Below are 12,816 nucleotides of genomic sequence, written 5' to 3' on the forward strand. Positions count from 1 at the left end.
GCGCATTGTATCATGCAAATGTTTTTGGTTTTAATGTCAAATGAAAAAAACCTGTAAAATAACTGTTTCTGCTGATTTTGTTGCTTGCCAGATGCAAGGGCAGACGGCACCGGCCCCAACTCGCGGCATTTCCAGGCACAGTGGGGGAAGTGGGGATGATGGTGAGGAAGAGGAACAGGAGGATGTTGTGAATGATGTTGTGGATCTCTTGCCAAGAACAGATATCGGGTAGGTTTGGTGGATTCTACCACCTGAAGACATGCTTCCACTGTAATTAAAAACTCAGTGTTTATAAACACTTTCTAAGCAGAAATCTGTGGTTGAATACTAAGAGACACATAACTGAGAAAATGGGCTTTTTACTTTTTTTCTCTTACAGTGATAAAATCACAGCTGAACTAGTGTCTAAGATTGGGGACAAAAACTGGAAGATCAGAAAGGAAGGTCTAGATGAAGTCACAAGTATAATAAATGATGCTAAGTTCATACAGCCAAACATAGGAGAACTTCCAGCTGCTCTGAAGAGTCGTCTCAATGACTCCAATAAAATCTTGGTACGTTAGTCAAAATTCTGTTTCAGCTGTTTCCAGCGTAGAACTTAAGACAAACTATTTGTGGTTTCTGAACCTTGCTTATTGCTCAGTGTTACAATGTCATGAAGTCAACAGTTGGAAAACAGTGAACCGTGTATTTCTAGATCATATGTTTGTTTTTATAAATATTTGCCTTTGCTTTGTATTAAAAAAAGCCTTCAAAAAAGGGAAAATCTACTTCTGCTCTAAATGTTATGTAAGCAAGTCTAAAACAAACCCTGAAAATTAAATTTGAATAATGCCACTTCTGACAAAAGGGAAGTGTCCCTTGTTTGAAAATAATTTTAGTTAAAGTTTAATTCACTCAGAATATAGAAATAATTTATCTGTCTGTGGGATGAATAGTCTGGAATAGAAGTCACTGAGCAGTAAAGTCTAGGGGTACAGCAGTGTTGCTTTTCCCCATACGACTTGAATTTTTGTGCACGTGGTTGTAACGGTATTTTATTCAAAGACTTTTTGTTTATGTGCAGGTGCAACAAACACTGAGCATCCTTCAGCAGCTAGCAACAGCAATGGGCCCCAATATCAAACAGCATGTGAAAAATTTGGGCATTCCTGTCATTACAGTCCTTGGAGATAGTAAGGTAGGACACTCAACAAGATCAAGATCTTTCCTTTTTGCCGCTTGCTATCTGACCTATGCCTGAGAATAACTATTGCTGTTTGGACTTGCATTTGAGAGGTGAATGGTAATTAAAACTTCTTTGGAGGCTTACAAATTAATTTAAAAGGTTCTTGCCAAAATGCCAACTTATTATCCAAATATGAATGTGTGCCTGAATTTATATTCTGCCTGAGATGTATTCTCCTGCTTGTAAATAAACCCAGTCAGTATCATAATCGGCTTTTAAATGAAATGTGGTGACTGTATCATAAAATCATAGAATGGTTCGGGTTAGAAGGGACCTTAAAGATCACCTAGTTCCAACCCCCCTGCCATGGGCAGGGACACCTCCCACCAGACCAGGTTGCTCAAAGCCCCATCCAGCCTGGCCTTGAGCACTTCCAGGGATGGGGCATCCACAACTTCCCTGGGCAACCTGTTCCAGTGTCTCGCCACCCTCACAGTGAAAAATTTCTTTCTAGTATCTAATCTAAATCTCCCCTCTTTCAGTTTAAAACCATTACCCCTCATCCTGTCGCTCCACTACCTGATAAAGAGGGTGAAGGTAGCCAAGACCTTGTCAAGCCGATGAGAGTCTATTTACCTGCAAGCACATGATTTGTTTCTTTTCCTCAATGAGATTAAAGATGGGACAAGTTGTTTGCAAGGATGCTCGCTTCTTGTTTAGATACATGCCTGGATGTTACGGGTGCATTTAAAATTGATTCATACTAAAGCTAAATGAATCTGTTACATTATCGGCTCACCTCAGAAATTCAGCTTATAGGAGAGAGTCATATTTATAGAGTCATGTCTGTACTGATAGTGTTTTGAACAACCAGGCTGTTAAAGTATTCCATCTGACTTCTCGTAACTTCACATAGCTGCTTCAAAAAAGGGTCCTGTTATACATTTTGCTTGGAAAAAAGCAGTAAAGATGGAAATTGGTAGGAGTTAGAGGGCTCCCCTGTTCCTGGCTTGACTTTTGATCGTGTGTGTCCTAAATAAGAGTGCCCTAAAACAGGCTCCATAACCCACTTGCCTTGATTTATGAATGTACTAAGTCTATTTTAAGTATTGCATAAATCACTAACCTTATTCTTTAGCTTGTTTGAGAGTTAGGAGACTCCCAAAATTCTCATCAATGAATGGTAGCAGGTACAAAGTGCTTTTAAAGATACCCTGTGTCCCTTTTTATTATTTTTTTTTTTAATGATGGTAGATAAGTACAGGGTCTGATTTGGTGATTTTTGCAGCTGAATAATCACTAAAACTGATTTCTTCTGAATCTTAAACTTATCAAACAATGAATAAAAATAGAGATTTTGAAGCCTGTTGTGTAGAAGCTTTTTCCTTTCATGGGAAGGGTGAATTGTTGTAATCTTCTCACTCTTTAGGATTATTCTTCTTAAATCTTGTTCTTACTACAGAATAACGTTCGTGCTGCTGCACTAGCAACTGTGAATGCCTGGGCTGAACAAACTGGCATGAAAGAGTGGCTGGAAGGGGAAGACCTGTCTGCAGAGCTCAAAAAAGAAAATCCTTTCCTAAGACAAGAGGTAGGCTTCTGTTAAGTAAACTTCTCCATATGTGTGTCTAATGAAAATAACCTGACTTGCTATGGATTATGGTTATCGATACAGACTGAAATGACACAAAGCTACAATTACATGAGCAAACAAGTAGCTGTGTCTTCATACTGACATAAAATTGTTAAACCTCAAAAGGCTAATAGCGAGCTTTCTTCCTGCATGACAGCTTTCATACAGATTTCACTGCCTCTGAAATGAAACTTCTGTCTCTTTTAATCAGCGTTTTAAGAGCTAGTGTGTTTTCCCTCAAATTAACCACATGGTAATGAAGACCAGAACTGAAGCGGAGGCATTAATATGTTTGAGGCTGATAAAGTGCAGCTGAAATTCTGATGTTACTTTCAAAAGGAAGAAACAACCCATGCAGTCTTAAGAGACCAGGCTCCGAGTTTTAAGACAGCTGCCTATTAGCATACTGTACTTAATTTTAAAAAATCTTTTGATTACTGGCAGGAGAAGTGATGTTGGTTAAGAATATTGGCCCGAACAAAGGTTGGGGTGGGATTTTTTCCTACTTATGTAGAGGTATATGAAGGACTGCTATTCAGCCTTTTGTGGCCTGATGGAGCACTGTGAACGCTTCTTCAAAAATTTTTATTTTAAAACTTTCAGCTTCTTGGTTGGTTGGCTGAGAAGCTGCCTACCCTTCGTTCTGTTCCTTCTGACTTACTCTTGTGCGTGCCTCACCTGTACTCCTGCCTTGAAGATCGCAATGGGGATGTGCGTAAGAAGGCACAGGATGCCCTGCCATTCTTTATGATGCATCTTGGCTTTGAGAAGATGGCGAAAGCCACCGGCAAGCTGAAGGTATTCCTGTCACTAAGATTAGATAACGTGACCTTGAAGGAGTGGATATTAACAAGTCACACTCACAATCTCATGATTTGTCTCAAGATTCATGTCTTGAGTCATATAAGCTTGTCTGCATTGAGTATTTTCAGAGGGGCTGAAAATAGTATCAGGGGGCTGTGAGTTAAAGCTTTCTCTGCTTCAGGAAGACTACAGCCACCACAGGTTTATCACTTCAGGAGCCTGATGTTTATTCACTCTGCTTTTCTTCTGAAAAAATCTTCTGTAGCAATTGCTGTCCAGCTGTATGCCTCTGAACGCATGCTTTGAGATACTCCAAATTGCTAGAAGCTATCTTATGGACCCTTGGGTGCTGAATCCCTGTTACGACACTCCATTAATGTCACAGGACTGCTCACCTAGAACAGATGCTAGTTCACGTTTCCTATAGGTCTTGCAGAAGAAAGTTTATGGAAGGGTGTTTTATCTCTGAACAGAAATGTCTGGAAATCTTGATGTTTTCAGAGAAGGGTCCTGGAACATGCTAAACAGTGAATAGTTTGTTTCAAACTACTGTTACTTTCCTTGTCTGTGGCGTGTATTAGTAATTGTTATCACTAATCTTTCCAAATTTTTCAATTCTTTTTCCTCCCCACTCCGTTCTCTAGCCAACTTCCAAAGACCAGGTACTGGCCATGCTTGAGAAAGCCAAAGCCAACATGCCAGCCAAACCAGCTCCTCCTGCTAAAGCATCTTCCAGAGCAGTGGGTGGAGCACCTCCAGCCAAATTCCAGCCTGCATCAGGTAACCTCTCTTGCGTTCTGTGAAATGACTGAGAAAAGGGTGGGTTTTAAAACTTTTTAACATGCTAGAGGAAGAAACATATTTAGCAGGAGGAGAAGAATTCAGCATAGTTAGGGTTACCCACAGCCTTGTGATCTAGTGAGTTGTTCTGCGGTTCTGGTCTCACTTGCACTTGAGTCAACTTCCAATGTAGGAGGCTTTTTCTTTTCCACACAACCATCTGTCAGCTGCTCTTCACAAATATTTGCTTGGTGTTGAAGCTAAAGCCCGTGGACTAGAGGGAGGGTGGGTTTGGTAATACTAATCTGATTTTAGCATAACACTTTTTAAAACGTTTTCAAATGAATTTTTATCTGGAATGTTTCCTCAGTGTAATTCCCTGTGGGGCTCCAGCTACTGTGTGGCTGATGCAAGAGTGGGTAACGGGATTAGGGGACAGTCAAAGTGATTTGAAGAAGCAGTCTTGCCTTATCCCTCTGCTGAGGCTAGTTTGCCGGCTCAAACTGGGTGCAACTACAGCTCTAGACGTTAGCCCACACAGTATACGTGTGCGCACATTGCTTTGAGAATGACAAACTTGCTAACATATTATGATCTTAATTATGAAAGCTTTGTATGCTACATGGATTTTAAGGAACTTCTCGCGCATCTAAAATCCTCAGAGCTCTGTGTGATAAGCGTATTGCATCCATGAGCAGTTTTTCTTCTGTCTTAAGAATGGAAAACTGTGCTGACCTAAAACGGGCTTGTTGGTAGTTTGAAATGGTCTCTCGTTTCTCCAGCACTTGCTGAAGATTCGGGGTCCAATACCATGGAATCCAAGCCTGACGCTAAAAAAGCCAAAGCAGGAGGACCCTCCTCTAAAGCTAAGGTATGTTGATCTCATTTTGTATAAAATAATTTCCATGAAGTTAATAGCTGTAGCTGGTTTAATGTATTATACGTAGAAGAGTATAGATCTTGCTAAGGACTGCTTTTACTGAAAATCTTTATGCTTGCCTGAGTTCGGAAATGACATGTGTTCCTCTATCACCTACTTAACACTACTCTTGTCATTACTCATTTAATTCTTAAAGTCTGTGTTGTCAAAAATGCAGTCTTGTGAGCAGCTCAGTCCATATTCTAAATCTGCGTAGCCTCCTTGATTTCGTGCTGCTGAGAATTCATTCTTACCACTGCAGTTCCAACGTTATACTTTGAGCAGTAATTTTGAACGCATGTGTCAGAAGAAATTAATCTCTCCTTTGCAGTATGAAGGGTAAAAAGTTCTCAATCACAAGTGCAAAAAGGGAAGGAAGATGCTTAAATGCGTAATAATAATAATCTGAACTGATTACATTTGGATTTGTGGTTAGGGTTTTCTGTTGCTTTGTGTTACAGTAATTTTTTTGCTATGAAGTTTAAAGTTCATCCTATGTGTATAAATAGGAAAAAAAAAACAAACACAAAATGTTCTACAGTTCTGTTGCCTCCGTTGTGTAAGAAGAACCAATGATGTAGGTCCAGATTCATTGCAGGAATGAAGGGAACAAACCTTGAGGGATGTTGTAGATTAGTCTAAGTCGATGTGTTCTGTCAAAACTGTGATGCTAGAATTAATGACTTTGCTGTGAACGCATTAAAAGGTTTGGAATGGTATCTCTTTAAGAGTTAATAACAACAAAGCCTTTTCTGTGGCTTATTTACAGCAGTCAGATGTTAATAGTGGTATGTCCAAGGGCAATGCCAGCCAGTCCAAAGCCAATACAACCCTCAGTAAAGGCAGTACCAGTCTGACAAAAAGCAAATCTATCAAACAGGTACCATGCTGGGTGGTAGGGATGCGTGTGGGTGACTAGCACACTGGTTGAGAGCGATGTGTCCTATTTCACAGGGTACTACTGTGCACGCTATCATGGATATTGCTTCCACAGCAGCAGAGCACATACTTTTAAAAATCTAATCAACATTATTCTTCCAGCTTCTCTCTGGCTCTTGTACACATAGGCAGCATGAGGTTGGCTGGGATCTAATGCTTGCAATTGTGAGGACTGAGGCATATGTGTGTCTTGTGTTGCCTGTTAATACCTGGCTTTTTTCAGGGTGTACAGGGGAAAAAAGTGCTAAGCAAGCCTAATTTGAAGGAAGACGATGATAAATCGGGTCCTATTTTCATCATAGTCCCAAATGGGAAAGAACAGAGGATGAAAGATGAGAAAGGTCTGAAGGTGAGAAAAATCTGAATGTATTCACAAGTTTTCAAGGAGTGTAACTTTAACTCATTCTTTTGGTTTTTAATTTAGAATTGTACATGCTATGGCGTGAAAGAAAGTATGAGTCTCTGTCCATCCCTTGGACTGATTATCTAGTTCTTCAGTTACTTTCACCAATATCACCAATATTTACTGTGGTGTTTCTCTTCTGATTTCCAAATTTTGTGCATTTATACACTCTCAGTGAAAGCCAAAGGCCTTTTTACAACTTCCGAGAGATGGTCTTCAGTTGTGAAGTATCGCCAAGTTTTTACCTGAAAACAGTCAGCTAGCTTCAGAGTTCTAGGATACACTGTAAATACTTTAATGTATTTATTTTGAACAGCCCTGCTTATCAAGCTTGTCTTCTGTAGGGAAATCTGTTACTTAAAACGTGCATGTTATCTGTAACTTGCTAGTAAATAGGTCTATCTATAGCTTAAAAACAACTACTTTAAGATCTAAAGAAAATCACTCCATATAGAGAAAACTTCCATGTAGGCCAAGGTGAGCAAACACCATTGAATTTTTGCCATTACTTGTTAATAATGAGAAGACTTTGAAAACTAATTCTAAAGCAGAATTAAAAGGGATGCAATTTGCAGATTCTTTCAGGAAGAATCTGTATTGCTTGGTTTGAGTTACAAATGCTGCCTTTTACAGGTGTTGAAGTGGAATTTCACTACTCCCCGTGACGAATATATCGAGCAGCTAAAAACTCAGATGTCCAGTTGCGTGGCCAAATGGCTACAGGATGAGATGTTTCATGCAGACTTTCAGCACCACAACAAAGCACTGGCTGTTATGATTGAGGTAAATTTGGATCTGTGGTAGTAGACGACAATTGTATAGAATTATTCTCTGCTATCAAAGATTCTGCTTGAATTAAAATCAAATAGAAACTCTCTGAGGAGCCAAGGGTCATTGTTTTGTGACGTTGAAACCTTAACGTCTATAAGAAATAATTTTCAAAGGAATGATGAAGTTGGTATTAATATTTCCTGGGAGAAGGGAAAATTTCCTCACTTCTCTTAGAATCTCAGAAAGCTGTAAAGTTAAAAGTCGGTACTTATGCTTCTAGGAATCAACCAATAAATGTAGACCATCTTACCAGGTGTAGATTTTCCTTATTGTCTGTTCTTTCTTGAACAGTGTGTTTCAGTTTGCACAACCTCCTTTTTTTTTTTTCTTTCACTTCAAGCACTTGGAGAGTGAAAAAGATGGAGTCATCAGCTGCCTGGATCTGATCTTAAAATGGCTTACCCTGAGGTTCTTTGATACCAACACAAGTGTTTTGATGAAAACGCTTGAATACCTTAAGTTGCTTTTCAATTTGCTGAGTCAAGAAGAGTATCACCTTACTGAAAATGAAGCATCCTCTTTCATCCCATACCTTATCCTAAAGGTATGGTTCACTCTGTAGAAACTCACCTTATTTTTCATGAGGAATATAGCAGGATACCATCAAACACTGTAATATGTTCATTCCAAATACATTGTGAATGGTGTTAAATCTCTTTTCGCAAGTAACAGGTGAATAGGATGAGAGGAGATGGCCTTGCGTTGTGCCAGGGGAGGTTTGGATTGGATATTAGGAGAAATTTTTTAACCAAAAGGGTTGTCAAGCATTGGAACAGGCTGCCCAGAGAAGTGGTGGAGTCACCATCCCTGGGGGTATTTAAAAGACAGGTAGACATGGCTCTTAGGGACGTGGTTTAGTGGTAAACTTGGTAGTCTTAGGTTAACAGTTGGATTCTATGATCTTAAGGGCCTTTTCTGACCTAAGTGATTCTATGATTCTATATTGCATATTTGCCTTCAAAAGCCATTTACCAAAAAGGATTTTGGCATTGAGAATAATTTTGCCTTTCTTAACTTCATTTAGAGTAATGGACAGTATCGTGAGACCATTTAAAATATTATTTCTTCTCTTCTTTGTTTTTGACTTTTCCACTAGGTAGGAGAACCGAAAGATGTCATCCGCAAGGATGTACGTGCCATTCTGAACAGGATGTGTCTCATCTATCCAGCCAGCAAGATGTTCACTTTCATCATGGAGGGGACAAAATCCAAAAACTCAAAACAGCGTGCAGGTGGGATATGGCACAATGAACTGGGAGATTGCAAAGTGCTTGAAATTGGGGTTTTCAACATGCAAAATAAAACAGCATCGTAACATTTGGTGGAATGTGAGATTTACTTATATATAGCATTTTATACAAATGCTTCTAAGTGTTTAAAGGATCAGATTTTAAAGTAGTATCATCTTGCTTTTTATTTTTGGTGCCTTTGTATCTTCTAAAGATGAGCAATCTGTTAAATTGCTATCAGCATTAAGATTACGAGTCTCCCTTGCGTAGGCTTGTTGTCTTAGTGAAACAGTACTGGGGAGAACAGTGACAGTGCTGTTGTCCAGGTGACTAATGGAAGCAGTTAATCTGATCAAGACTTTTGAAAGAAATGTCTCTACACTGTACATCAGTCTCAACTTTATTATAGAAATTATTTGCGGTGTGGTGTTGGTAGTTCAAACAACTCCCTAGTCACCTTGGGAATGTCACATCCTGCTATAACCAGAAAGTTAAATTATATACATAATACAGCGTTGCAAGCTCACAACCATCTAAACTTACCTAGATGTGAAGTTAACTGTAACATTGCTTGTATATGGTAGTGGGAAATATTTGAAGGGTATAGGAATGACTTATGGATTTTAAATGCTGCGTGAAGCAGTCTGAACCTTTTAGTTTACTATTCATCCCATAAATCACCTGGAGTATATCTGTCATCAGCATTGAGATGAACATTCACTGTAGACGAATGTCAAAGTTGTGCAAGTGGCACAGAAATTGGGAGGACTCTTTTCCCAGCAGCTTTAAACTTGAATGTGCCTGTGTCATTTTCTTCCTTTAGAATGCCTGGAAGAGCTTGGATGTCTGGTTGAATCGTACGGCATGAACGTGTGCCAGCCAACTCCAGGAAAAGCCTTAAAAGAAATGGCAACTCATATTGGTGACAGGGACAACACCGTGCGCAATGCTGCACTGAACACCATTGTCACTGTCTATAATGTTCATGGCGACCAAGTGTTCAAGCTGATCGGAAATGTGAGTGAAACTGGAAATAAGCTTTTCTTAATTTTTTTTTTTCTCAAATCCTTACACTTTTGTAGGGGTTTATCATGATTTTCCTCATGATTGGTGTCAAGAGCATTTTTAATGTTGAAAATAACTCGCTACACCATAGATCCTCTAAAAGTTAGTTGGTTGATTCCAGACTGTGGGATCTATAACCTGTGTGTTCATGAATGAAAAACTAAATTGGAAGAAATGAGCAAAGTGCTGGCTTCCATGGGAATTCAATTGTTTATAAAGAGTAACTTGAATTATAGTCAACTGTACAAGTAACACTTGTGATTTATAATGATATTTAGGTTACTTCTTGGTAGTGTTTCTAGCAGCCCTTAAACTGACCGGAGTATGATAGGTATGTTAATGCCTGGACTAATTTTTTGTGTTGTATTATATGCCAAAGTACATACAAGCTATTGGAGGGATATTTTATAGAGTGCAATGAGCAGGGAAGCAAGGCTGGCTGTTGTTTTTTTTTTTTTTTTTTTTCCTTTTCAAGCTTCTGAAATGTTGACATTTAATTCTTATTGAGATGGTTACCACAGAAAATAAGAGTCACGTTAACGTTGCATTTTCATTAACATTTTAGATTCCCATCTTAACTATTGTTCAGAGTGAAATCTCCCCCCTCCTCAGTGTTGCATAAGCTTGAAAATCCAAAAGCAAATGGACTAAGAAAGGAACTGTAACACCTGAGCCATTCAGTCCCTTTTAACCACAGCTTTCTGAACTTCAGTATGGTCTATCTAGTCCCAAAATGCATGGCTTTTCAGGAAGGTTTCAAAATTGTAGAGATGCTGGAGAGAACTTCCACAAAACTGTCATGGCTGCTTTTGTTCAGATGTAGGTATTGGTAACCTTCAGTCCTGTAGGTAAGCAGATAAACGTGATTCTTTTCTCTCCACGAGTTGGAGTTTTTCCAATTGGCTTACCTTGCGTTCAGGGTGAATTATGGGTCAACTGTTAGAAGGACCTTGGCTTCTGTGGCAGGGTCCGTGGGCTCCTAATAGGGGGTATGACATGTTAGGTGGGGATTTTTTGTTTGTGGTTTTGCAACAACACCAGCAACAGTTAGAAACACATGGATAGTACCATAGTTTAAATTCACGATGAGTTGTTTCTTGGAAATTATATAGGCTGTATTCAGTACTACAGTTTGTCAATATGGGTTAATTAGCTCCTGAAGTAGCATTTACCAGTCCAGAGTGGCCCTATTAGATGGCTGCTAGATGGTAGTATCAATAGTTCCTACCCGTGGTATTGGAGAGCTTCAGTCTGCAGTAATAAGTGTTATATCTCCTGTGGGTGAACCAAGACTTCTAAAATCCAAACAACTCAAATTGAGTGGAAGTGTTGTGTGTTACAGCTTTCTGATAAAGACATGAGCATGCTAGAGGAAAGAATAAAACGGTCAGCCAAGAGACCGTCTGCCGCTCCAGTGAGACAGGTGGAGGAGAAACCTCAGCGTACTCAAAACATCAGCGCTAATGCTAGCATGCTGCGGAAGGGACCAGCTGAGGACATGTCCTCCAAACTCAAGTATGTAATGATAAATTACGGTCTGAAACCCGCATAGTTCATGTGCCAATATCATGTGTGGCGACGTTATTTTAGTTCTTCTATCACCATCTTTGCATGTTGTGAAAATTGGCCAAATAATGTAAAACAAAATGTCTGAAACTTTTGTTGTCTTGTCTGTCTTGAAATCTTTCTAAATGGTCTTGTGCCTTTTTTCACTGCTTCTCCATGGACAGAATTATGTATCGCACTTATAGGATGTAAGTACTGCCCACTAACTCCTTGGTAGCAAGGCTCTTGTATTTTTCAGTTTCTATCCTGGTCATCCCTTCCGGAGGGTGACAGGTTTGCTGTGGCCAGTTCTAGGTTACTTATAGGTCTCTGACTTAAGGAAAAGAAAGACACCAAAAATACATGTTTCTGCCAAGGTGACTACAGATCAAACTGCAGGCAGGCATGGCACTTCCACATTAGGCAGCTGTTAAAAATATTGGGAGAACTTCCTATGTATTACATGAAACGTGATGTTGATTGGACCCTGTTCTTTACTTCTTAGGGCAGACATACAGCACAGAACTGGGTGAGCATGTGTGAATCGTAGAGCCTGGGGCAACAGTACCAGAAACAAAAAGCTCAGAAGCAGTGTTCCTTGCCACCTGCTCATTATCTTGGAATAAAAGTCCCTACTGATAATTGTGCATTAGAACATTTCTTTGAAAAAGCTAATACACAGCACAAGTCATGTGAGATGCTGGGAGCCCTAGGTTCAGATGAGCTTGCAGGGTTGCGAAGTACATCCGCATCCTCGCCATCATTTAAAAAAAAAAAAAAAATCACTCATGAACTTTTAATGCTATATTCCGTTAATGCTACTTTAAACTGTGCTAGATATCTCTCAGAATGAACCAGTGCATACCAGTCAATGCTGGGGGGAGGGTCTCACGGTGGGTTATAAGACAAATTGGGAAGGCAGATAATTAGCAGCTGCTCTTCTGGCCTATAAAAGCTTGTTTTGCTGATAGCTAGGGGAAGGACAAAGGGGATTATTAGGGGGCTTGAATAAAATCAGAACTCGAAAATCTGTGCTATTCTATGATGAGAGCTTTAGGGCTACCAGTGGATGCTAGTGCTAGTACTCTTGCCTCTTGTGTGTGTATATGTAATAAACACTTCTCTCCTGGTTTCTGTAGCCAAAATCGCAACATGGGCAGTCACTCTGAGACCGCGCATACAGTTCCACGGGAATTTCAGCTGGATCTTGATGAAATTGAAAATGACAATGGTGCTGTCAGATGTGAGATGCCAGCACTTGTACAGCACAAACTAGATGACATCTTTGAGCCAGTATTGATTCCTGAGCCCAAGTGAGTCTAATTTTAACTCCTAAGTGAAACCAATAGGGCTGCTTAAAAAGTAATTTGGGAAGCTGAATTGACCATGCTATTTTCTACATTCAGGCTTGTTTACACAAGAAGGTAGTGTCAGCTAATTTCAAGAGAGATGTCAAAGCGACAGTCTGTTGTACTGTTCTGGAATCTGGGGAGCAGTTAT

General features: G+C 39.7%; 1 protein-coding gene across 2 annotated transcripts in view; it reads left to right on the forward strand.

The window, feature by feature from the left end:
- Positions 1 to 12,816, forward strand: part of CKAP5 (cytoskeleton associated protein 5) — a 42,426-nt gene that overhangs the window by 20,166 nt on the left and 9,444 nt on the right. For both annotated transcript variants that reach the window (XM_074149696.1, XM_074149697.1), the window contains exons 20-33: positions 92 to 228; positions 380 to 554; positions 1,067 to 1,180; positions 2,631 to 2,759; positions 3,405 to 3,599; positions 4,250 to 4,385; positions 5,168 to 5,256; positions 6,467 to 6,592; positions 7,280 to 7,429; positions 7,818 to 8,021; positions 8,574 to 8,709; positions 9,530 to 9,723; positions 11,114 to 11,286; positions 12,456 to 12,629. In XM_074149696.1, the coding sequence (XP_074005797.1) occupies positions 92 to 228; positions 380 to 554; positions 1,067 to 1,180; positions 2,631 to 2,759; positions 3,405 to 3,599; positions 4,250 to 4,385; positions 5,168 to 5,256; positions 6,467 to 6,592; positions 7,280 to 7,429; positions 7,818 to 8,021; positions 8,574 to 8,709; positions 9,530 to 9,723; positions 11,114 to 11,286; positions 12,456 to 12,629 (2,132 nt within the window). The remainder of the gene's footprint in view (positions 1 to 91; positions 229 to 379; positions 555 to 1,066; positions 1,181 to 2,630; positions 2,760 to 3,404; positions 3,600 to 4,249; positions 4,386 to 5,167; positions 5,257 to 6,466; positions 6,593 to 7,279; positions 7,430 to 7,817; positions 8,022 to 8,573; positions 8,710 to 9,529; positions 9,724 to 11,113; positions 11,287 to 12,455; positions 12,630 to 12,816) is intronic.

This window comes from Numenius arquata, chromosome 6 (genome assembly GCF_964106895.1).
Source record: "Numenius arquata chromosome 6, bNumArq3.hap1.1, whole genome shotgun sequence".
Lineage (NCBI taxonomy): Eukaryota > Metazoa > Chordata > Aves > Charadriiformes > Scolopacidae > Numenius > Numenius arquata.